This window comes from Heloderma suspectum, chromosome 6 (assembly GCF_057233095.1).
Source record: "Heloderma suspectum isolate Gila_16-S chromosome 6, 16-S_ref, whole genome shotgun sequence".
NCBI classification, from domain to species: Eukaryota; Metazoa; Chordata; class Lepidosauria; order Squamata; family Helodermatidae; genus Heloderma; species Heloderma suspectum.
In genome coordinates, this window is record NC_139463.1 from 101014400 (window position 1) to 101039199 (window position 24800).

The window sequence follows — 24800 nt, forward strand, 5'->3', positions numbered from 1 at the left end:
TGGGGACCCCACTGTTTACATCCCATTGTGAGAACTGACAGTTTACTCCAGGCTTCCCCAACCTGATGCCCTCTAGATGTCCAACATGTGATTGATGTCCAACAAGGCTGATTCACTACCACTCTTGACTTTGTGTTCTTTCATCAGTATGCGGCAGGAGGGCCTCTCACCTTGATCTCAGGCGTGGAGCTGAACTGGGGAGGCCCATTGAGCAGGGTCTGGGCAGGCTTGCTGTCAGAGAAGCTGGGTGTGGGTGAGACAGGCGGGTTGGCAGTCAGAGGCACCAGGAGGCTGGGCCCAGTGCTGCTGCCACTGCTTGGCGGCTGAGGAGCTGCACTGGGCTCTTTCCTGTAACGAGCAGCAAGTCAGGACAGATGTACATTTGTGAAGATGGCTTGTCCCTTAAAAGCCAGCACAAGAAGGAGAACAACTTCCAGATTACTTTTATAAAAAGCAATTTTGGTATCTATGGAGACACAGGTAGGTGGCAGTGGTGGCCAGCAGAGGCTTTACCAGCTTAACCTTATCAGAAGAAAGCAGACCTCGCCTCAGTTACACATGCTCTGGTTACATCCATACTAAACTACTGTAATGCACTTTACACGGGGCTGCTCTTGAAGACTGTTCAGGAACTTCAACTGGTACAGAGCACAGTCGCTAGAATGCTTTTGGAGGCCAGGTGTTCAGAGCACATTACACTAATACTGTACCAGTTTCACAGGTTGCCTGTTTACTTCCAGGTTCTATATAAAGTGCTGGTTTTAACCTTAAATACCTAAATGGTTTGGGACCAGGTTCTTTAAAAGACTGCTTACACCCATTTGAGCCTACCCAGGCCGCATCTATATGGCACTGCTTTGACCCCCCCACCCCGTCGCAACTGCACAGCAATGCAGCTTCGAGTTGGCATGCCATGCAATACACTCGCGATGTACTGCGCACTTCCTTACAGACTCGCTGTGCCCTTTTTTTGCCATTATACTGAAATGAGCAGCTGTGCAGCCCCATGAGTGTGGGGGTGCGACACTTTAGTGGCCGTTTTGTATTTGAGGGGCTCTGCTGTGTCTTTCCATCCCAAGTGGGTGTTTTGTGCTCCTTCATTTCCACACCGTCAGTCTGACAGTTCCCCAGCCCGAGACTCTCTCGATGGTTTGCACTCACAAGCATGAGTGCTACGTGCCTAGCCATTGCTCTGAAATGGTGACCAGAGCGATGCTGGTCCTTCCCCAAGTCCCCTGGCCCTTGGGTACTGAGTCCACAACCACTGCGAAGATACAAAGTTGCAAAACTGTGCGAAAGTGTGATTAAATAGATGAAAACACCCCTTTGTGCCTCTCTAACTGGGCAGCTGCGAAGGGATGGGGGGAGTAAAGGGGCGTCACAGAGTGACGCCGGCACTACGCAGGCCTATAAACACGCCCACCGAAAAATGCAAAGTCGATTCAGGCAAGGGACAGATGGCCCGTAACCACAGGGAAACCCACAGCAAACCCAAAATATCGCAGTAAAATGACTCCTTGGTACTCCGCATTTTCAAAGCGAAAACCACAGCTGGCTGCAAAGTCTCACAAGGGACCTCGACTTGCACCCACCCCAGAGTAAAAGCCTGGTGTACAGGGGGCCCCGGACATTAAGGTCAGCCTTAAGAGGCCCCGCTGGTAAGGTACATCAGGTTGGCAGGTTACCTGAGACAGAGCCTTTTTGGTGGTGGCCCCACACCTTTTAAATTCTATCCTTAGGGAGGTATGCATTGCCCCATATTTACTGACTTGGAAGATGTTTTTGTTTCAGTAATGGTGAGAATTATTAAGGCTCTTTTGGTTTGAGTAATAACATTTCTCAGAGATGATTTGCACATGTCTGTTTTGTCATGCCTTTGTTGCAACTGGCACAAAATGGCTCTTGCAGTAGTTTACTCTAGCTTCTCTATAGTCATGTTATATTCAGAGCAGCTTACAAAATAAAAAACATCAATGGACAATCCCTAAAGTATAAAATATAATAAATACATAAAATGTAATAAATAAATCAGTAGCACAAAAACAAGACGTCTTTAAAAGCAGCAGATGGTTAAAATCCTAAAAGGCCTGTTTGAATAGGTGGGTTTTGAAAACCCATCTAAACATGGGAAGAGAGGGAGCCCAATGGATCTCTGTCGACTTTGGAAGGCGTTCCAAAGTTTCAGTACCACTAGTGAAAAAAAAGGCCCTTCTCCTTTGCATCTGCTCATATCTCCAACCACAACAAGACAAAAAGCAGGGATTCTGAAGCTAATCCTAGGACTCAGAAAGCTTAACGTAAGAGAAGTCTAGAGTTATCTTAATTTCCATGGGCTTTCAAAAGGTTAACACCAGTACATTTTAAGCTGAGCCCAGAAATAGGCTCGACTTCATAGGTAACCAATGAAGTTGGTACAAGATCAGAGTTATTTGGACTGAATGCCAGGGCCAGGACAGGAGAATGTATGAGGGCAGGGAGAAGAAAAGAGCAGAATCTTTTGCAAAGGGACGAAGGAAAAACTCACGTGGAAGCACTGGGCGGGTTTTGTGATGCTGTCTGATTAGGCAACGACTGGTTGCTGCTGTTGAGTGTCGAATCTGAACTGCTGTCAGCTACCACGGAACTGTAACCTGGGCAGGAGACAAGGATGGAGAAGATCTCTGGCTTGAAATTTGCACCAAACCATCCCAAAACATCACAGGCAAGAGAGAAATGGGCTTCACAATCTGGGTGTGAATTCTCGGCCCTATCATGAATCCAATGGAATAGACAGTAACTTCTGCCTGCCTCCCCCTCCCCCAAAACCTATAAAATGGCATCTTGCCTGCTGCACTACATTGCCAACTGACCAGAAAGAAAACAGTATGGCCTGCTCTTGTGCCCTTGACAGCTGATCAATATGCAAGGATTGGCTGGTGGATCTTTTCACAGCATGGAGACAGGCATTATCACCTGCTTAGACTTTTTTGCAGATCAAAATACCGTTAAAAGGCCACAGACAGTTTATAACATCAGGCCAAAGCAGGGACTGCTAATTAATACCAAGAATAAAGGCAAAACGTATAGAAACTGGAGTTCTGAGCTATTGTTTTGCAGTTATACATTACAGAAGAAAAGCCAGAGCTCACAGGAAACCTGAACGGGAGACAGACAACTAATACACCTGTATGTAGAAGTGAATAGGGTCAGGGAAACCCAGGGAAGGACAGGCACCTGCACAAACTATCACCAACTTAGGCAAAATCAAGTGTCCCCCTGAACAGGGCTCCTGTCACTTTAAGGGCTCTGAAGCAGACAGCAGTCAGCAGCTGCACCTTTCCCCATCACTGCAACACCATGATGGGAAAAGTTGCACCTGTGGAAATCTCTCAGGCTCCAAGTTCCCACTGGCCGAGGGCAGCCACAGCCACCCCCACCTCGGGAGAAAGTCCTGTCAGATCCCCCATAATCTAAACCAAGAAGTACCCTGCATATCTGACCTTTTTCCTGCAATCAGCCATGGGGGATAAGACCTCTAAAAAAAAAATTCTCACCCCCCTCCCCACTCTTGTTCATGGGAATGCCTGTCAAAACCACCTCCCTATTTCATCAAATCCCTCTTCAAAAACTGTCTTTTCCTTCTAGTTTATCTCCAACTCCAATGAAGTTTAAGCATAACTGCGCTTCTCACATTTGTCCGGTGTCACCCAGGCTTCTTCGCACCTTTCCACACTCTCCCCACTGTAGAATTTTAGGGTAGTATTCAACATTAGCCCTAGTTAAAGTAGACCCATTGAAATGAATGGGACAAGTTAATCATGACTAACTTAGGTATCATTCATTTCAATGGGTCTACTCTACATAGGACTAACACTGGATACTACCCTGTGATAATCCTAGGGCCTGCCTGTGCATAGCATAGGAAGCTGCCCTATACCAGGCCAGGTCACTGGTCCATTTAATCCCGTATTGTATACCCTGACTGGCAGTGACCCTCAAGAGACTCAGATGGAGGATTTCCCATCACCTCCTACCCAATCCTTTTGTTTTAAACTCGAGAGGCCAGGGACTGAACCAGGAACCTTCTGCACGCAAAAGCTCGTGTGCTCTGCCTCTGAGCTACAGTTCCTTGCCTTGCACGTGCTACTCTATAACAGCCAAGCGTGTATCAAGGTCATGGTCTAAGAGGTCATAACAACGTATAAGCAACAAAGGCTCACAGATTGTCTATGCCTCCCAGGGCCTACAAGCATCTTCTTTGCAGGCCATAATCAGCAGCCCAAAAGCCATTTCTACACCCCAGGAATCTTCTGGAAAACCTGGAACCACCCTCTGGCCCTGCCGGGCCCAAGCCCAGCACAGACTCACTGGTTGCCCCGTTCTGCTTGCTGGCGTTCTGCTGGGTGCTGGGAGGCCGGGGCTGGGAGGTGTTGGTGCTGGTGGATGGGGGCGCCACAGCCTGGGCGTAAGGGGTGGGGGTGGTGGGCGCATGCCCTGCCGGAGGGTTAGCTTTGCTGCTCACGTTCCCGCTGCCAGCCACGGCCCCGTTGCTGTTGGAGCCAGGCCCATTCCCCAGCGAGGACGAGGTGCTGGAACTGCCGCCCATCGGGTAGCTGGGAGGGATGGTGGGAGGTGGCTGATGGTGGCTGTTGTGGAGGCTTTTTGAACCGTTCTTTGCTGGGGACTGGGGAGAACAGAGGACAGAGAGAGAAGATTTAGCATGGGAACCCGTTCCCTCCACTCAAGGGGACAAAGAACTAGGAACTCCCAAATCACAGTTCCCTTGTCCCTCCACTGGAAGAGCCTGTTCAAACATACTGTTGTTAAAGTGGTACAGTCCTCTTACAGGGTCATACCACCCCAGAGTGCATACAGCCATGTTGCTCACATTGATATCCCCCTGCCTGTAAAAGCTAATTATATTGGAAGAAGGCCAAGACAGGAACTTTGCCCCAACAGGCAATGTTCCCGTATGCAAGGAGAATTTGATATGGGTGTCACTCTCAAAACAAGAAAAATTCCTCTTGTGCATTCTGGAAGTGGTTCAGTCTCCAGAACAGGACCATACCACATCAGGAACAATATATTAGAAATGGCTGTAATCCAATAGCAACAATGCCTACCCCACCCCCTGCAAGAAACCCAAGGATTCTAACACCACCACTAGAAACAGGAAAGTTTCTAGCCCACCCCCTGGCCCCCAGCCATAAGAAGATGAACCCTGGGCTCTGAACTCACTTGGCTTACTTCGCTGTCTGTTGACCGTCCTCGTTTCTTATCGTCTTCAGAGTTCTCCTAAAGGAAGAAAGGTTAGAGTAAGCATCACTGTAGGAAGAATTGTTACCCAGGGACCGAGCATGTGGCCCAGCTTCTTGAAAAAGAACACCTTGGGCAGGGGTGGGCAGAAGGCAGGTCTCCAAATGCTTGGGACTTCAACTCCCAGAAGCCCCTGCCAGCACGGCCAATGGCCAGGAATGCTAGGAGTCGGGAGTCCTAAACATCTGGAGATCTACTTTCTGCCCACCCCTTCCCTACAGAAGCAGACAATACTATTTGCTTACATTCATGTAAGCCGAAGGGTTGCCCCTGAAAGCAAGCGGCAAGAGCCTCCTTACCGTCGTGCAGTTTGCAGGGCTGGGTGGGATCGGGGAGCTGGATGTGGTGGATGTGGGCGTGCTGCTGGACTGGTTGAACATCTCATCCTCCATGTGGCTGTGGCTCGGTGGGGAAGTGGCTACCAGGGCCTGTGCTGCAGGGCCAAGAACAAGGAGATGTTTATGAAGCAGGCCACAGTCCAGCCAGCAGCATGGTGGTAACAGAGAAGGACCTCGCTGGCCACGCTTTGGAAGAATTCACTGCTGTGGTACTTCCAAAACATCTTCAGAGCTAGACTCTTAAAAACAGTATTAAGAGGAAAGCTGGCATCAGAATGCCCCTTGCTTTTCACTTCCAAATCCCACCACTACTTCTTGGAAGAAGAATTAAAAGTAAACCTGCATGACAACGATGCACACAGAGAGACCAGCATATACTTTAGGTGCTTTGATAAGGGTAACACAGGCTTCCCCAACCTGGTGCCCTCAAGGTATCTTGGACTGCAACTCCCATCATTCCCCATCCTGAAGCAGCCCAACCCCAGGGGGAAACTTACGAATGTCTTCTAAGTCGAGGTCATCGTAGAGGAACTCATTCTCCTCAAAATCGGGGTCCTGCGAGGAATCCACGTAGTACTCCACGTCATCCTTGATCTTGCGGATCGAGTCCACATTGATTGAGTCGTTGTCCAGCATGCGCAAAATCGTCTCTAGCATCCGGATATGGTACCGGTGCTTCTCAATGTGCCGCTTCAGACCCTCAATCCGGTCTTGCTTCTGTGTGCACACAAGGAGAGGGAGAGAAGATGACAGGGAGAGACAGCATCCGCACAGTTAAAGCGCCGGATTAGGACCGAGGAGACTCGGGTTCAAATCCTCAGCCAGCCATGAAGCCCATTAGGTCAGCCTGGGCCAGTCACACTCTTAGCCTAACCTATCTCACAGGGTTGTTGTGAGGATAAAATCGGGGGGGGGGGGGCGGAGGAAGAGAGAGAACCATGTAAGCTGCCTTGACCTGTTTCAGGGAGGACAAGCAAGACAGAAGTGAAAGAAATAAACTCATGGGAATTGTGCTGAGGGCCAAGAAATCCTGCCTCCTAAATTTCCATTCCCACCAGTCTGGAAAAAATTTGACCCATAAGACCTTAAACAATTTGCCTTAACGCAGACTGCCTTTTCCCCTTATGCCTCATGGCACTCCCTCAAATTGGACCAAAAGCCCAATACTGCCCCACTATAATCCAGGTGCTGTGCCTGGACAAAGAGAACACATGGAAAGGGAGTTTCAGCGGCTGCTCCCCCAAACTCAAATGCCCTCCTCTTTAGAAAACCTGCCACAGTTGGTTTGCAAGTGCACAGGCCCCCAGGCTCCACATGCACAGCCTCCCAGGAAGACGCCCCATCAACTCACATCCTTGTCTCCTTTCTTCTTACGTGTTTGGACAGAGAGTGACTCCACTTCACTCTCAAATTGATCCACCTGCATGTTCAAGGTGTCTATAGTATTCTGGAGTGGGGGGAGGGAGGGAGAGAGAGGAGGGAGACAGATAGATCATTCTTCAGTCAACATCTGAGGAATACACTCAGAAGACTATCCAGGTAAGCAGAAACACCAATAAGGGACTAGCCAAATCAATAAACCAATGGGATCCCCCTGCCCCCATGTTCAGAGGAAGTACACTTCTGAATACCAGATAATGACCACAAACAGGAGAAGGTCAACACATCCATACCCTGCTTGCAAGTGTCCAGAGGAATCTGGCTGGGTTCCATGGGAGACAGAATGCTGGACTAGATGGGCCTGACCTCGCAGGGGGGTCCTTACAGTCTTAATCCATGCCACAGAGACCATTCCCTTCCGATCTCTCCTTGCTGACTACACCTCTACTATTTCAAACCTTTTTTTTATTAGCCAACCAAAGAAGTTGTTAACCATCTGCATCAAACATTTTAAAAAACAGGGTCTTGTGGTACTGTAAAGGCTAACACATTTATTATGGCATTAAGCTTTTGGGGACCACTGTCTCTTTCATGCATCTGATCAAGTGTTATCTTGAGCTGCAGGTAACTTTGCACATGGGGTGCTGTCAGATGAGACTTTTATTGTGCAACTACCCTGCGTCAAAAACAGAGTTTGCCGGGGGCCAGACAGCACCGTCTTACATTTGTAACCTTCCCACCATTTCTTGCATCCTTTTCTTACCACAAAAAATCAATTAAGGAGGGAAAGCCAGAACTGCTGCACAGTGCCTTGTGACTGGCAGCTCTAGGAGCCCTCCATCTGGAAGAAACCATGTTGGGGGGGGTGTTTGGGGGGGATAAACAGTGAAGTCAGAGGGAAATGAAATGCAAGAAGTACAGACAGTGATAATTATTTTATCATTAGGCATTCACAAAACCATTGGTGAAGGCACAGAGAGCCTGGCATTTTTATAACAAAACATGTTAAGTAGCTTGCCAAATGCCAGGATGTTTTGCGAATCACCACTGTTAATAACAGCATCGGCACTGTCTGTGCTTTCTGCATTTCAGTTCCTTTGACTTCATTGTTTATTCCCCCCCAACTACAAACCAACCATACGTGCAGCTCAGGGTAACACTTCATACACCTGATGAACTGTGGTCCACAAAAGCTTATGCCATAATACATTTGTTAGTCTTTAAGGTGCCACAAGAGACTCTTTTTACTGCAACAAACTAACACGACCATCCCTCTGAAAATTTAAAAAACATAACCACCATGGGAAAATACAGTAAAGAACGATGGTAACTCCCAATATACAGATCATCAGCTTGACAATCATTTGACCCTCCACAAATTCTCTTAGGTTTCCAAGCCTGAACAGCAAATCTGGCCACTCTAAAATGTAATAAATGCAGTCTGAAAGTAAGACCATAACAGTGCAAGTCCATACACCTCTACTCAGAAGTAAATCCCATCAAATTCAATGAGGCTTACTCCCAAATCAGCAGGACTGCAGCTCAGATATTATCAGCATCATCACCTCTCCTAAGCAGAGTTAGCAATTCTCCAAGAAATTCCTTCCCTGGCAAAAGTATAAAATAGGACAAGGCAAGAGTGATGAACATCATCTGTTAATACACTAATCTAGAGCAGCACTGAGCCCGCTCATGCCATCTGGAGCTACTTGATCTGCAAGCGCCTTGCAGCTTGTGGCACACGGTCATCTGGATTGTAGGAAAAGAGGAGAGGCCTGTTGGGCGGATGGCCCTGCCTCACACGAGGCAATAGGTCAAGGCAGACTTTTTACCCCAACTCTAGCCCCTTCACTCACTTTAGTAATTTAGGAAGTTGTGAAATCTTTTAACTTTCATAATTTCTCTCCCTTTCTATTTTGTAGAGTTCCATCACATTGCCACTGCCCCCAGCCTCCTTACCCACCTATTCAAAAGCACCTCTCCCTAGAGCAAGCCCTATGGCTCTCTGCTGACAGCACCACCACCACACAAAAATCACCACAGCTCAGTGGCAGAGCTCTAATGCCTGGAAGGTAGAAGTTCCCAGGTGCAGCTGCTACTGTCTCAGGTATAAGGACTGGGGTAAAAGGACCTCTCTCTGAATCTCAAGCCACCCACAGCTGAGTTACTGGGCTGAATGGCCATTTGTCTAACATGGTATAAAGCTGGGGGAGGGGAGCAACTTGTGTCCCCCCCCCCAGATGTTTTGGTCTACAACTCCCATAATCCCTCACTACTGGCTATGCTGCTAGGGATGGGAGATGTGTCGCTCTAGATGCTCAGGCGTACAAGTTGCCCAGCCGTGGTAGAAAGCGAACGCCTTATTTCCACTCCCATAAGGAAGGGATGCTTTCAAACCCTTCCCCTTTAAAAAGTCAGCGCACCTCCCTGCCCCTTCCCTTGACTCCAGAGCCTCTCCTAGATGTGCCTTCTTCCCCTCAGCCAGCCACCCTCCCCTTGTCCTCACCGTTAGCCACTGTCCAACTTCCTCCTTTTCCTTCTGGGCTGGGTCCACTTTCTGCGCCAGGCCCAGCCCCTCCTTGGAGTAGGCCTTCGTCTTGGTCTCACGTTCTACTACCTTGAACCTCTCCATTTGCTGGAAAGACAGATCAAAGGGACTTATTCAACTAACCAGGACAGGGAACAGGTCCAAGGACCACCAAGAAGTCCAAGCCACTGTCATAAACTCCCCAGCAATCCTTTGAGACATTAAAGACAGGAAGCCCAGTGTCAGTATGGAAGATTAAAAACTGCAAAAAAACTTCAAGATTAGTTACTCCACTAAACAAACCTTATAAGCAATTTTTGACTCAAAGTCAGGCTGACTAAAGGGTGAATTTCCCAATCTATGCCTATTGGTGGGGTAAGAATTCTAACCAATAAGAGGCTTTTAAAAAACACTTTCAATGGGAACTTACTTTGTAAGAACCATGCCATTCTCCTGCCTGAATTCTGAAATGAAACAGTCCTAGGAGAGCCGTACTAAATACTTTCTCGGAACGTGTAGATCAGCTTTGTATTTAAGCACAAGCCTGGTAGCCATGCAGGTGAGTAAGGATGAGGCTCCATCCTGCCTGCGTGCCCCACATAGAAATAAAGCAGGCTGCTGAAGAAGGGAAGCCCCTTCCTCCATGCCCAGCACAGAAATGCAGCTCTTTGTTCCTCTTCTGCCAGGCTCCAGCAGGATAGTAAAATCTTTTGCAGACTAGTAGTAAGGTTTGTGGGCATGGACCAGACTTCTCCAGATGTTTTGAACTTCAACTCCCATCAGCCCCAGCCAGTGTGTCCATGCCCAATGGTCAGCAGCTCTGGGAGTTGTAGTCTAACATATCTGGAAGGCCCCAGATTGGAGAAGGCAGATGTAGATTGTAGATCCAGTCTGAAAGCCACACACAGCGGAATGAAAGAGCAGAATCCTCACACAGTAGTTAGAATGGATTGTACTACCTCACTTAGCAGGAAAGGGAATAACAATTTTTAAATGCTTCTTACTTAAAAAAAACAAAACACTTCTCTCTGCTAGTGAAAAGCAGCACAGTGACACAGGAATGGGCTAGAACCTCCTTCTACTGCTGTGCTAATTTTCTTCTGGCAAACTTACCATTTCTTTTAATGGTTTCCCCTCATCTGCAGTCTGAAATGGTACATTCCACTTTACCACCCCAGAATTCTAACACCTCCCACCCCTCAATTTGGCTGCCATGTGTAGATCAGGCCATACAGATCCATAGCCTACTGCCCATCCTCAAGTAGCTATGAATCCTGGCTCCCCAACCATTCATTGGAATCCGCTGTTTCCTTCTACCCAGGAATCCTGCCGTTCCAACCTACTTTTGCTCCTTCAATGGCAGCTTTCCCAACAATCCCATTTTATCTCCATTGTCATTTGTTAAAAACTAAAATAAACACAAAGCTTGTGAGCATAGTTAACGAGATGTCATCACAGTGGGAGTGGCACCTTTTAACCTGGAATAATGGCTCTGTAGGGCTGCTTCATGCATTACCTTGTAATATATGGGTAGATTTAAGGCAGGGGTAGGCAGCTTGGTGCCCTCCAGATGTTCTGGACTACAACTCCCATTGGTCAATGGTCCGGGATTATGGGAATTATCATCCAAAACATCTGGATGGCATCAGGTTGTCTATCCCTGATTTAAGGCATCCCCGCAGAATGTTCGGCTTTCAAGTGTACATGCACAACATGTACACACAAATGCATTTTCTAATCACATGCCACACACCCGAGAAGCCAGGGTTGCCTGCAAGTGCTCACTGCACGTACACACAGCAGTAAATGTGTGCATCCATTTAATGCCTGAAACAGCCCTCAAAGTTGAATGATCCAATGTACATACATTTTCTGCCCTTGCAAACAGATACTGCAGATCCTTCATCAGCAACACCCACCCACCCCTACCCAACCTTATTTTTTTGCCATAATGAACAAACAGCACTTGGGCGGGATACTCTTGCACTAGAAAATGGTAAGTCATGAGGTTTGTAAGACTGCAGTTTTTTTTAAGTAACATTTGAACAGTGGCTAGTGCAAGTTGTCACAGCAAATATAAGACTCAGCTTGACCCTTGCAAAAGCTGCCATCAAAACCACATTCCCCAACAACCCGGGAGAGTCTTGGCTTCCCCTCAGGTGTCCTAGAAGGCATCTCCAAAAGCCAGGCAGCCTAGTCCTCACCATCTATCCCATGCTGCCTCCCTCCAGAGACCCGTGCCAAAAGAATCCTGGGCTCCCCATGGAACCGCTGACTTCTTCTCATCCAGCCTCTTATCTGGACTGTAATGGCCAGCAGGCTCACCTTTATGAGGTCACACTGCCAGCCAGCCAATTGCAACACTGTGGGGGAGGAGCTCAGCAAAGGTAAACCTACAAGACTACATATATGTAGAGCAAAACGCAGTTGGGTTAGTCGGAAAAGTCAATGACTCCTTAAAATGGCTGAACAAAGGGAAACATGTCTGATTTACACCTTAAGCAGAACCACATAACTTCCCAGAAGAACTACCCAACTAGTTCAGCATCTTGCCCGGCCTAGAAACACAGTAGATTCCCCCCACCCCCTCTTACCGTCTCAATGAGTTTCCGGTTGTCTATTAGCTGCCTTTTGTCCTTAATCTCATTGGATGCAACCCACGTCTTGATCTGGTCCCTCAATCTCTGCAAAAGAAGCGTAGATGATAGGGGGAGGGAATAGTTGGGCAAGAAAGATCATCCCAGATTTCTATCCACAGTAGTAAAAACCTGCTGGTCAGAGCAACGGTCAAACAGCAGGAATGAGTCATTATGGATTGCTTATCACAAGCAATCAGCACTTGAGGTGGTGGTAGGAACAAGGCACCTTGGGGCCTAGGCCCCCCGCTGCGCTCTTCACAGCTGGACTTTATCTTAGTCTAACACAGGGCTGGGGAACCTGCAGCCCTCCAGGTGTTAGGAACACAGGATCTCCTTCTACTGAGTCAGACCACTGGCCCATCCAGCCCAGGATTGTCAACACTGACTAGCAGCAATGGCTCTCCAAAGCTTCAGGCAGGATTTTCCCAGTCCCGCCTGGAGATGCCAGGATCCAACCTGGGACCTTCTGCATGCAAAGCATGTGCTCTGCCACTGAACCATCTCCACGCCTTAAAGTTGTTTGACTACAGCTCCCATCATCCCTGACAACCAGTCATGCTGGCTGGGGCTGATGGGAATTGAAATCCCACACCATCTGGGGTGCCACAGGTTGCCCATACCTGCTCTAACAGAATCCAAGTTGATCAGTAACTCCTTAGACATGCTGCCCTTTCTGAAGACACGGGTATTTCTTATCCCCACTCTCACTCTAATCCTGCCTTCCCCAATGGCCATGCTGGCTGGGGATGGTAGGAGCTGTAGTCCAACACATCTGGAGGGCACCCAACTGCTCTAATCTGTAAAGCCTTGCTACTGCTGCAACTCACAGCCTCACAAGAAAGCCACTAAACCAGGGTTAAGCAACCTGGTGCCCTCCAGGTGTTTTGGACTGCAACATCCATAATCGCTGACCACTGCCATGCTGGCTGGGGTTTGTGGGAGCTGTAGTCCAAGATAGGACACGAGGTTGCCTAACCCTGCACTAGACACATGTCCCATAACACTTCAGCTCCCCACTTCCTGAACTATGGGGTGCCCAATTTCTACCCTACCCCAATCTCTGCTCTTAACCAACAGGAAACCAGCAAAGGGACAAAGTCTTCCATCTTCATCTGCTCTCCCTTAAAGGACACGTACCCCCACTCCATCCAACCAAGGATTATCTTCTCTCAACATCTGGTTAACAAAAAAACCCTGAAAGCAGCCCTGGCAAATTCTTACCTGCAGTTTTTTAATCTCCTTTTTCAGATCGGCTTCATATTTCTCCTTCTGGTTGGCGTTAGCTGCATTGTGGAGCTGTAGCATAGAGAGAGCAGGGGAGAGAGAGAAAAAAAGAGAAATACAGGGTGTGACAAAGACTGGGGGCCCAGGTGTCACAGGGGGGTGGGGAGTGAGCAAGAACAAACTGGGGTAGCCAGGAGCCAAAAGGATTCCAAAAGGGGGGGGGGAGGAACAATAACCTCTGCAGCTGTAGTAAGGACAAGAAACACCAGATGATATAACAACCCAAGGGGTTGGTGTGAGATGGAAGATAGGAGGAAAGAAGGCAGCAGCCCCTCACCTTCTGCCAGATATCTTCAAACTGCTCCACGCCTTCCGACACCTTTTTCAAACACCGATCAATCTCACCTGGGAGGTGGGGGAGAAAACCACTGCTGAGAGCAATCAGAGAAACCACCTGCCCCTCCCAGCTCATATTTTCCCTGCAACCTAAGAAGGGAAAGGAACAGATGAGAGGTATGGAATACTGTCCCCACCCCTCCATTCCAGCATCTGTGCCCTCACCCTATTGATCTACTAGGCCTGCCCTTCCACCCAGGGGGAATCAAGACTCCTCCCACCTCCTTCACTAAATTCCACTCTACTTTTACCATAAAATGCAAGAAGAAGAAAAGATTCTAGTCTCTAATATTCTAAGTCATTCCCACTTTCAAAAAAGACCAGGGATCTGGTTTCCTCTTTGTTCAGCTCTCCTCCACTCTAACCAACTAGGCCCCACCTTCCCCTACAGAATCCAGGCACCCTGGCTCTCACCCACCTGCTCTGATCAACAGCCTCACCCTCTTTTTCAGAGAATCTAGCAAGTCCTTAGCCAGGAGCATGGAGAGTGGAGGCAGACTCCCTTACCTTGTAGCTTCCTCTTATCTGCCATGTTTCCTTCACTATAGAGGGGCTCTCTTCATACTTTATAGAGCGTCGATGCTTCAAGAAGAACAAGCAGAAAGACAAGTTAGAAGGCAAGGCCAGAGCTGGTGCCCCCTGCTGGCAGGGGCTAAATGGAGGCAAGGAGGGCAGTTAAGATTAGCATTGACATCTGCTTTTTAATGGAAGACTTGCTGCTTTTAACAGCTGTATCACAGGCAGAAATCCACAGGTAAGACTGTCTTCATCACCTCTATGCTAGGAAAAACCTCCCCTGTTGACTTCTGCCAGTTAAAGGCACAGAGCTTCTGTCCATATAAAAAATAATGGCTGCAAACCTAGTTGGGTTATGGAAAGAATCCCAAAAAACCTGGAGGGAGGAGAAAGATAATGTCTGGGGAGGGGGGCAGTATAGAGACAAGGGTGTTGGAACAGGTACAATTAAAGGATGTTTTTTTCCTGTGACAGGCAGAAGTTCAGCAGGTGAAACTTTCCAGTATGCACACAATGCAACATGGGAAAAGCTTCACCTGTTGAATTTGTCATGCAACTATGACAGTCACAGAAACCCTGCTTCGAGGAGGAGGAAATAATACCAGGTGGGAAAGATCTGGAGAGGGAATTCCCCATCTTCCCAAGTTTATCTAGTCACTCTCTCCTTTGATCCTTATCAGGGCGTGAGCCTATGGAGTATGATGGGTGACAATTTTAATAACCAAGAACAGGAGCAGAGAAAACAGGCTGCCAATCTTGGGTTAGACCTTGGAGGGGAGAGGGCCTCTGGGTAGCAGTCTGATCAGGAAGAGTGCCCCCTAGAGGAGGAGCCGCTCCACAGTTGTTTTTCCGCTGCATCTCGCATCAATCCAAACAGGATCTCACCTATTTATTTTACAAATTGACTTTTACAAAAGCCTGAACGCTTGGACAGTTTCACCACTGAAGCAGCTTCCTATTCTCCTTCCTTCGTCCATCCGAAGGCAAAACCCAAACTAGTTGCCAAAGCTAGAATGGAGGGAGTCCTCCTCGAATCGTTATCTGAGGGCATCTCTGGAATGCGTTCACAACGGGGGAAGCGAGGAAATCCTCGAGGGCTGGTAGCTGTATTTCTGGGCTAAGTGATGTGGCAGTGTTGCTTTAACTAGGGGAGGCTTTTAGGGAGGCAACAGCAAGGCTTGCACTTACCTAGTGGCCCCTAGGCGCTTGCTGTCTGCCTCTCTCCAGCCAGGTTCCTGTGCAGGGGAAAAAAGCATATGACTAGCAGGAGAAAAAAGTTCCAGCTTCTCCTCTAGTTGTCCACCATGCCAGAAAGCATGCTGGGAAGCGTGCGGGACAACGGCAAAAGCACACTTGTGGACAGAGGGAACCGTGGCACAATGCAAGGTATCGGCAACATTTTTTTCCTGGCAGGGCTGCAGCACCTTTAACAGCCAAGCAGAAGTTCAGCAGGGAAATATGTGAGGGAAAAGCTTCATCTGCCAAATGTTGCCTTGCCACACAGCTATTAAAGGCCCAGGAGCTCAGCTAGGAATAAAGTTGGCAATTCTACCAATCACTAGTGTGGGCAAGTGAACAGCTTGCTGTGGCAAGCAAAAAACAGGTTTCCACGTGACCACAAGGGGAAATGGTTTTCTTCCTCCCAGGCTGTAGCAGATCTGTCACAAACAACTCATACTGGTACACCTGTGCAAGTGGGGCCTGTAAATGTAACAGGTTTATTCACATGGCCAAACCAGTCCTGACTCTCTAAAGTTCTTATCTAATGCAGAAGTTGTTCTCTTCTCAGAGGAGCCAGGAGTCCTGGCTACTAGGTCCCTGCTCCAAGGCCTGGGATACACATGCAGGAGAATCCCGAGGTGGCAAGTGGAACAAAAAGTACCAAATCAGGAAGAGAGTCTCTAGCCCAGCATGCTCCCTGCTGTGCTAGTTTTCTACTTGCAAGGCATTTTAAAAACAAACACAAGGGAGTATTCCAAAACATGATTCGCCCCTGCGGTGATGCTGCCCATTCTATCACCTCTTTCTGCTGCCTTATAGACTATACCTAAACAGCTCAACTCCATTACCTTCCCAAGGATTCCATCTCCTGGCACGTACCTACCCCTCTTCAACCTCCTAAACTCCCTTTCCTTCCAGAGAATGCAGGAATCTTAGTTTTCCTGTTTCTCCACTGTAACAGCTAGATCCCACCACACACCTCTTCCGCAAGGTAATCGTGAGTCCAGATCTCCCACCTGACCCCTTATCTACTGCTGAAATAATCCAAAGACCAACAGCAGACCAAAATTTGGGTGCTCAAGGGGAAGTGGTGAACATGTCCCTTCAACAAGCAAGAGACTTGGGTCTAAGGGCGCAATCCTGTGCATGTTTAGACAGAAAAGAAGGCCTACAACTCCCAGCATGCCCCACCAGTCATGCTGGCTGGGGCATGCTGGAAGTTATATGCCTTTTTTCTGCCTAATGAGCATAGGATTGCACCTTAAAACTGCCTTGGGAATACAGGCAGCCTGGTTTGGTGCATGCCTTCTCAGAAGCAAGCTCCACTGAGTTAGGACCATAGGAAGCTGCCTTATACTGAGCCAGACCATGGTCCGTGGAGCCCGGTATTATCAGCAGTGACTGGCAGCAGCAGATCTCCAGGGTTTCAGGCAGGGGATTTTCCTGCTCCATCTGGAGATGCCAGATATTGAACCTAGGACCTTCTGCAAGCAAAGTGCGTGCTCCACCACTGAGTTCAAAGTGAATTACTCTCCAAGGAAGCATGCACAGAATTGCAACTTTAGAGGTCCTCACCCAGAAAGGGTACTTATACCTCTAAATGTGCCCTGATCCTTCTCTATCTGCTGTGGGGCAAAGTTAGAATCCCACTAGTTCCAGAAAGCTGAGGAGGAGGGTGGACCAGGAAGGGGCCCACTGGAGGAAAAGAGCTGGAAGTTTGTTTTTCTTTTAACCAGATGTTGCTCCAGGGCCATTAACAGCAGCTGCAGCTGATAGCAGGTGGTGATGGCTTCCTGATGGCTTGCTTCACGGCACAAAAAGCAACACCTGCCTATTTCTGTGCTTCAGGCTGCCATCCACGGCTCAGGAGTGGACAATCTTAGGCTAACATCACAGCCATCTTGGAGTCCTTAAAGGTGCAGGCACCACCAAAAGAATTTTTCCCTACTAAGGAAACAGGAGCGATTTGCTCACTGACAGGCACAGTTAGTTTGGAATTAAACTAAGCAACAGAGGAGCCAACATCTAAGATTAAAAGCATGGCTTTTAATGGAAATCTGTAAACTATAGGATTCCTGGGAGGGGGGGTTGAGGGTTTCCCAGCTGGTTTATTTGTGTGTTTTTATTTACCTTGCTGTAGAAAATCAGCTATTTACAACTTTATTTTATTTTACCTATATCTGGCCTATTGCTACAACTCAGTCATTTTCAAATTTTCTACATCCAAGAAACTCTCGTCTGCCAAGAAACAGCTGCATGTTCAAAGGAGTCTGTGGCATGTTCTAGGGCTGCCATCCCCAATCTGGTGCCCTCCAGATGTTTTGAACTTCAACTCTCAACAGAAGGGCTAATAGTCAGGCATGCTGGCAGTTGTGGTCCAAAACATCTGGAGGGCACTAGGTTGGGGAAGGTTGGGCAGGAGTGGCCAGACTTCTAGAACTCTTGAGATCCACCAACTGGAGGCAGGTACAAAACAGTGAGGCAAACAGGCCGACGGACATACGCCAAGAATCAAGGAACAGGATGCCTCTGAGCCCATGTTCTGCCCAGGAATTCGTGATCAGTACCAAAACCAGGCTCACAAGTCCCTTCACACAAAATTCCACTCCCAGTTCCCTTACTCCACCCCAAACATTCTTTTTCAGCCGCTATGTTTAGTGGGGGGGAGCTATTAATCATTGCTATTGTTGCACAATCGGAAGTCAGAAACCCTTACAGATCTATTGCAAATCCTGAGATCTCTCAGCAGGTCCAGAGATCTACCTTCTAAGCCCACCCCTATTCAAGGGAAGACAACCAGGTAAGGGCGGAATCCTATGCATGTTTAGACAGAGAAAAGTCTTACAACTCCCAGCATTCCCCAGCCAGCCATGCTGGGGAATGCTGGGAGTTGTAGGACTTTTCTCTGTCTAAACATGCATAAGATTGTGCCCTATGGTGGAGCATTGACTAGGCATGCTGGATCTCACCACTGTCCTTGCTTGAACTCAGAATGCAACCTAAAACATAGGAAACTGCCTTACACTGGCCCAGTTTGCATGTCACTACAGGCCACCCTGAAAAGAAGCTATAGTAGGTTGTTTGCTTGATAACCCACGTTACTCCCAACAGATGATCAGGTGCTCTGCAGCTTGCTGTGGCTTGTTTCTCCCTTAGTCCTCCTGCCTGCTCCTGAGATTTATCCCATGAGCCTTTGCAGCACAGCCTCAGCAGCCTACTCCACTAATGAGTGCAAATGCATTCACTAGTGGAGCAGACTTTATTTTACAGAAGTTTTTTTCATCTTTGGGGAGATCTGCACATATTTAGCTCTTTTTTTGCCTTTGGGGAGATTTGCGCAAAATTAACTTTTTTTTAAGAAGCGCAGTAACTACTGAACTTTACTGAATGTGCGGAAGTCTCCCTGAAAGCTTTTACAGTTAAATTTGCACAATTCTCCCCAAAGGAGGGGGGGAAGGTGTCACTGTCTAGGGAGGCAACAAAGTGGAAGAGTAAATTGACTAGTGTCATTTCAAGATGTAATAGATACAAGATATCATTAACAAGATATCATTAGCAAGATCATGAGGAGTGACCAGGTTTTCCTCGCTCCAGCCAGGCAGCTCTGTGGCTCTTTATGACAAGCCATGCATAAGCTCCTCTGCCAGGTTCACACTTTACGACAAACCACTCTGAAAACAAACCACCCCAAACAACCCAACAACAAGCCATGGGTTTTCAGGGTGGATTGTGTGTGGTTAACAAACCACACTGAGGAAACCATGCCAGGCTTGGACGTCACAAGCCACCCTAACACAAGCAAGGCTGACAACCCACCATGGGTTGTCATGTCGTGTGAACTAGGTTGCTAAGTCGACTGGTCCATCTAGTCACTGACTGGTGTCAGCTGCTCTCCAGGTCTGCAGGGAGGGTTTTCTCCTGCCTTACCTGGAGATGCCGGGGATTGAACCTGGGACCTTCTGCATGCAATGCAGGGGCTCTGCCACTGAGCTATGGCTTCTCCCTGCAGACACACAACAGTCATTCTGAGAAACTTGACCACAGTTACTGAACATCTTACAGAGAAACTCCTAATAAGCTTCTGAAGAGCCACAGGGTTCCCTAGAAGAGAAGACTGAAAGTCACTGTGAAGGTTTGAATGTCATATCTTTATTTACTGGACAGCAGTACCTGTGTAGTTTACTCGGAGCCTGGGTGGGTTGATTTTAAATCAAGGCAGTTTAAGTCACTGATTTAACTCAAGTAAAAGGGTGAAATTAAATCCCATTTCCAGCTTTCAAAGACTGCAGTCTCATGCACACCAGTGAACTCCCTGGAAGTTACTTCTCAATCAACATGCACTGACTTGGGCTGCACCTCAGATATCCTGAACAACCATACATGCTAACTTGTTGCTACAGCTGTTAAAGTATATGTTTACAACTATATACAGTTACAGAGCATGTATGCTACGCAGGAACATATATCTGCAAATTCTGTTCATGGAGCTCATAGGCCTCTTGCACTACAGACTGATTTTGCCTTACATGGAGCAATGGTGAAATTAAGCATTTTGGTTTAGCTCTCTCTGTACATAGCTGTAAGAACATTAAGCAAGAGCATTTGCTTGGAAATCTAAGCACCAGGAAACCTCCAGAAGTGAGAGCGGGTCATTCGTGAGCAGAACAGTGTTTCTCTCCATGACACAGAATGTGCATGTCTGTGCTATCTGCCTAAGAGTCTCAGCCATGGAATCCTATACACATGTACTCAGAAGTAAGTCCCAGTGAGTTCAATCAAGCTTACTTCCAGGTAAGCGGATATAGGATTGCAGCCTAAAAATTCCTAACTTGCACAATATAAGTACATGACCAGTTGTGGCAGATATATAATACTTGACGTCAAATGGCACTTTTTGCCCAGGTTCATTCTTTTATGTAGAAAAGACGACTTTGAACTCAAATTTTAAATAAACAAACTTCAAAATCCAATGTTAAGTAGTTTTTGAAAACTTATGCAGCCTTGAAGATGTTATTTCTTAGAAAAGATGGAAAAAACATCTTGAGAAGGCTAGTTATTTGTTTAGAGTCACAGAAGAGAGTCAACACCAAGTGGGAGAAAATATCCTGTGTATTCATAACATCTGGTCATTGATTAAAGGCGGATGCAGGAGTGGCTGGACCATAGGCTTGATCCCAGCACAACAGTAATATAAAAAGGAGGGAATGAGGAAGACAGAACCCTGGATAGAAACAGAAGCTTGCTTAAATTTACTGGGAAGTAAAAAGAAGAGAAAGGACAGATGGCACAAATTCATGATGTCAAAACTAACCACTACTCCAGCCTTCCCAAACCTGGTGCCCTGACAATTGGCCATGCTGGCTGGGGATGAACGAAGTTGTTCTCCAACACATCTGGAATGCACCAGGTTGGGGAAGGCTGCACTACACTATGCTGCCCTACCATGGCAAATAGTGAAATAAACATTAGAAATGGGAGCTCATAGATGCAACTGATAACCTGCCTTCCACAACTTTTTCTCATTCTTTTTTTCTTTTTCTAAACCCATCTCCATTATTGGTCACTGCCACTTCTATTATGTCAGGAGTGGTCAACCTGGTGCTCTCCAGACGTTTTGGATTCCAACTGCCAGAAGCCCCAGACAGGGATTAAGGGAGTTGCAGTCCAAAACATCTGGAGGTCTCCAGGATGCCTACTCATGTGTTATGTGTTGCATATAGAAACACTTCTTTTTGTCTTTTCCCACCAATGGATTTCACTGCATGAGCAACTGAGTGTGTTTTTTGCGAGATAATCACTTTCTATCCACCCTCTCCAAATCAACCTATTTAACCTAGTTCAAGAGGCTTCTGAATTGTTGAAACATATATCCTGCAAGTTGGAAAGGACTGGGCTTTGGCCCAGGTGGAGTCCCTGGGGCCAAAAAGAAGCATAACTGCAGCAATCTTACCACCAAATGCTATGCTTTTTGACTAGGAAGTCAGTCTCACTTTCTCCAATGAGAACTGCTTCCTAATAAAGCATGCTCAGGATTGCAGCCTTAGGGGCACTACCCTGATGAGCAGCGAGCAACAGGCAGCCCAATTTTGCAACAGCTTTTCAACTCCAGCTACGTTGTTCCTAGCACACCATTTACCCAGGGCCTTGTTATGGGGTGTTCCACAGCCCTGGCCGCCCCGGCATTTATCCTCAAGATCCCGCAAAGTGAACGCCTCTTTAACCAGCCATAGTTTTCTTCTTCTCTATAATCCTCTCTATACTTCTATATAAGTGCTCTATGCAATCCCCATGGGATTGGCATGGGGGAACTTGCTGCAGAGGAGGCCATGGATACAAGAACATATAGAAGCGACACACGATCCTGGACCTCTGGCACCCAACTGAAACGTGACATTTGCAGACCAGGATGGCAGTGTGGGCAGTGGGTAAGGAATTGCTCTACCTGACCCTGTCCCACCCCACCCACCGTGATGCTCTGCCATATCTGCCTGGCATTGGTTCCCATATTCATGGCAGCATTCAATGTGTGACCAGCCTATGCTCCATTGATGTGTGGCCTCCCTGAAGGAGCAACTAAGAGACTGAGTTGCAAATCAGGGAATCCTGGATTTAAATCCCATCTGTTATGAACTCACTAGGTGGCCTTAAGAAAGCCACTTTCTCTCAGCCTCGCCAGGGATCTGCAATATAGGGATAATAATATCAAAAGAGGGAGGGTGAAGCTGACTCAGATCTTTCTTTTTAAACACTCGGGGGGGGGGACTGCAGGAGAGAGGAACACACGAGCCTTCAACAAGCTAAAGAAAAATTAAACAAGGTAGGAGACAGTCCATAAAACAAAGGGAGGGGTGCTGTTGCTGGGAGAAGAGCATCTTTGCCAATATTTAGCAGCTTTTGCATGGATGTTTTTCAAGGCCTAAATAAGCATTACTGCCCTTGAATGGTGCAACACGAGGGTGCATGCAGTCTCTAAAGAAGGGATGGGAACATGTAGCCTTCCAGGTGATTTTGGATTGCAAGTCCTCACCATTGGCTCTGTTGGCTAGGACTGATGAGAGTTGCAGTCCAGCAACATCTGGAGGGCCACATGTTCCCCAGCCCTGCTCCAAAGATTTCTGTAACTACAAAATGAAAGAAAACGTTCACTGTGGCATGGGGGGGCAGGGGGGGAGAAGTTACACTGGTCATCGTAAGTGACATCACAGATATTGTCCCAACAGGTAGGCCCATGGTACTTAAACAACAAGCTTTCCACACTACAGTCACAATTGCAAAGGACATGCAACATGGAAGGAAAATGGCATTTTCCCCAGCTGTAGTTGGCATGCTGGGAAAATGCAGTTTTTCTGCAACAGAATCCCAACATCAAACAGAGATATCTGCATCCTGTGCTTTAATAACGTAACTATCTGGAAAGACCCACCCCTCCAAAGAGGAAACACTGTCATCAAGCCATCTGATTAACATCTACTAATATATTTTATCATGCAGTAATTTCCCAGCTTTCCAGTGTCAAGAGATTTAGGGACAGCCTTGCCGTTAACCTACCATAAGTTAATGTGGTCTAGTCAACAGGAATCCAAATCCCACCTCAGCTGTGGCTTCAGTGTGCACCCACTCACAGCCTCCATTCCCTAACTGTACAGCAGCCTTCCCCCAACCTGCTGCACTCCAGATGTTTGACTACAAGTTCCAGAATTCCCAGCCAGCATGATCAATTATGGGAGTGTAGTCCAACACATCCAGAGGGCCCTGCTGTACAGTGTTAACATCAAAACATATTAAGCTGCCTTATAACAACTTAGCCACTTAGCTCACCTGGCTCATATTTATGTATTCTATCTCGCAGTGGTTTTCCCAGGCCTCAAGCCCTCAGATATCATTTCACTCAGTCTTCCCCAGCTAGAGTCCTCCCAGATGTTTTGGACCTCAACTCCTCTCATGGCCATGGGTCAGGAATGATGGAAGTTGTAGGTCAAAACCTCTGGAGGGACCCAGGTTGGAGAAGGCTGCTTAACTGGAAGTGGTGGGGATTGAACCTGAGACTTTACAAGTCTGCCTTTCCACTCAGATCATCAGGAGAAGACCTTCTCTATATCTTGCCATCACCAGAGATTTAGCCAGTGGTGATGTGAGAACGGCCTTCTTCATGGTAGCCCCCAGGTTATAGATCTCCCTGCCCCAGGACAGCAACTTGGTTCAAACACTGATAGAGTTTCAACACTGCCTGAAGACTATTTTAACAGGCCTATGGTGTGATAAGTGTGATGTGTCTTTTGCCTTCTTGGTTTCTTTTCTTTCTAAAATTTTCTGCATTGCTTATGATTACTACTACTACTGTTAAAGTATTGTGCTTAGATTATTTTTGACAGTTTAGTTGTGAGCTGCATTGGGAAGCTCATATGAGTTGAGAAAGCAGAATATAAATGTTTAAAATATATACATACAATAAATTTATATAGCAAAGAGTGTTCTCTACCACTGAACTACAAGACCCAAATCTGCTGCATCTCCTGAACCCAGAATCTGGGGAAAAAATAAGGCAAGGATTCAGCCTGTGCAGGAGCACTACCACCACCCTATTATGGTACAGTATTAATGACACACTACCTTACAGGGCAGGAGAAATATTTCAGATTCCTACAATAAAGCCCCCTATTTTTAAGCACCAACCCTGGAGACAGACTGTGGGAAGAAGGGGAGATTCAGTTTCTTGGATAGCAGCATCGGTTTTTAAGCAAATGGTTTTCCAAGCTTTTGAGATTTTTCCCAGTCTTGATTTTTTTCCCCTACAGTACTGCTATGAAGATGACTAAAATGAGGACTGTAAAGTACTTTCAACATCACAGGCAAAGGTTGCTTATATTTGTCTATAGTATCACATAAATGTAGAAATCTAGCATTGGGTGCAGACAGTATTATGCACCTTACAAATTTCTGCTTTCAATTGTGGGGGGAGGGGAAGAAGAAGAAACAAGTTTCTATCCCTTAAGGCTGCAAAGTGTGTGGGTAGGCTGATGAAATCTCAAAAGCCAGCAAACCTTCCCATGGACAAGAGGATGCAGCTTAAGTCCTCTGTACAGCACCTTGTCCATATCCATCGCTAGCAAAAGCAGGATCAATTGGGGAAAAGAAGCAAATGGAAGGCTGTTTGTTTATTTTGCATTATTTAGACACGTTGCAGAGCTATCCGCAAATTCCTCCAGTAATACAAATTCTTATCACTTTGACGCTACTTAGAGTTAGAGAGGTCCTTATCCTGCC

The 24800-nt window shown here is 47.2% G+C and overlaps 1 protein-coding gene across 2 annotated transcripts in view; it reads right to left on the reverse strand.

Annotated features, from left to right (window-relative positions):
- The window catches only part of CNOT3 (CCR4-NOT transcription complex subunit 3), a 31809-nt gene that overhangs the window by 6237 nt on the left and 772 nt on the right, over positions 1–24800 (reverse strand). The window contains exons 2-14 of one of the 2 annotated variants that reach the window (XM_084805630.1): positions 15504–15550; positions 14307–14381; positions 13741–13808; positions 13401–13475; positions 12135–12224; positions 9520–9648; positions 6985–7080; positions 6131–6350; positions 5595–5728; positions 5218–5274; positions 4348–4663; positions 2525–2630; positions 171–348 (exon numbers count right to left, since the gene is read on the reverse strand). In XM_084805630.1, the coding sequence (XP_084661756.1) occupies positions 171–348; positions 2525–2630; positions 4348–4663; positions 5218–5274; positions 5595–5728; positions 6131–6350; positions 6985–7080; positions 9520–9648; positions 12135–12224; positions 13401–13475; positions 13741–13808; positions 14307–14331 (1494 nt within the window). In that variant the 5' untranslated portion in view covers positions 14332–14381; positions 15504–15550. Of the gene's footprint in view, positions 1–170; positions 349–2524; positions 2631–4347; positions 4664–5217; positions 5275–5594; positions 5729–6130; positions 6351–6984; positions 7081–9519; positions 9649–12134; positions 12225–13400; positions 13476–13740; positions 14016–14306; positions 14382–15503; positions 15551–24800 lie in introns of those variants that run through there. The other variant, XM_084805629.1, reaches the window with a different exon arrangement.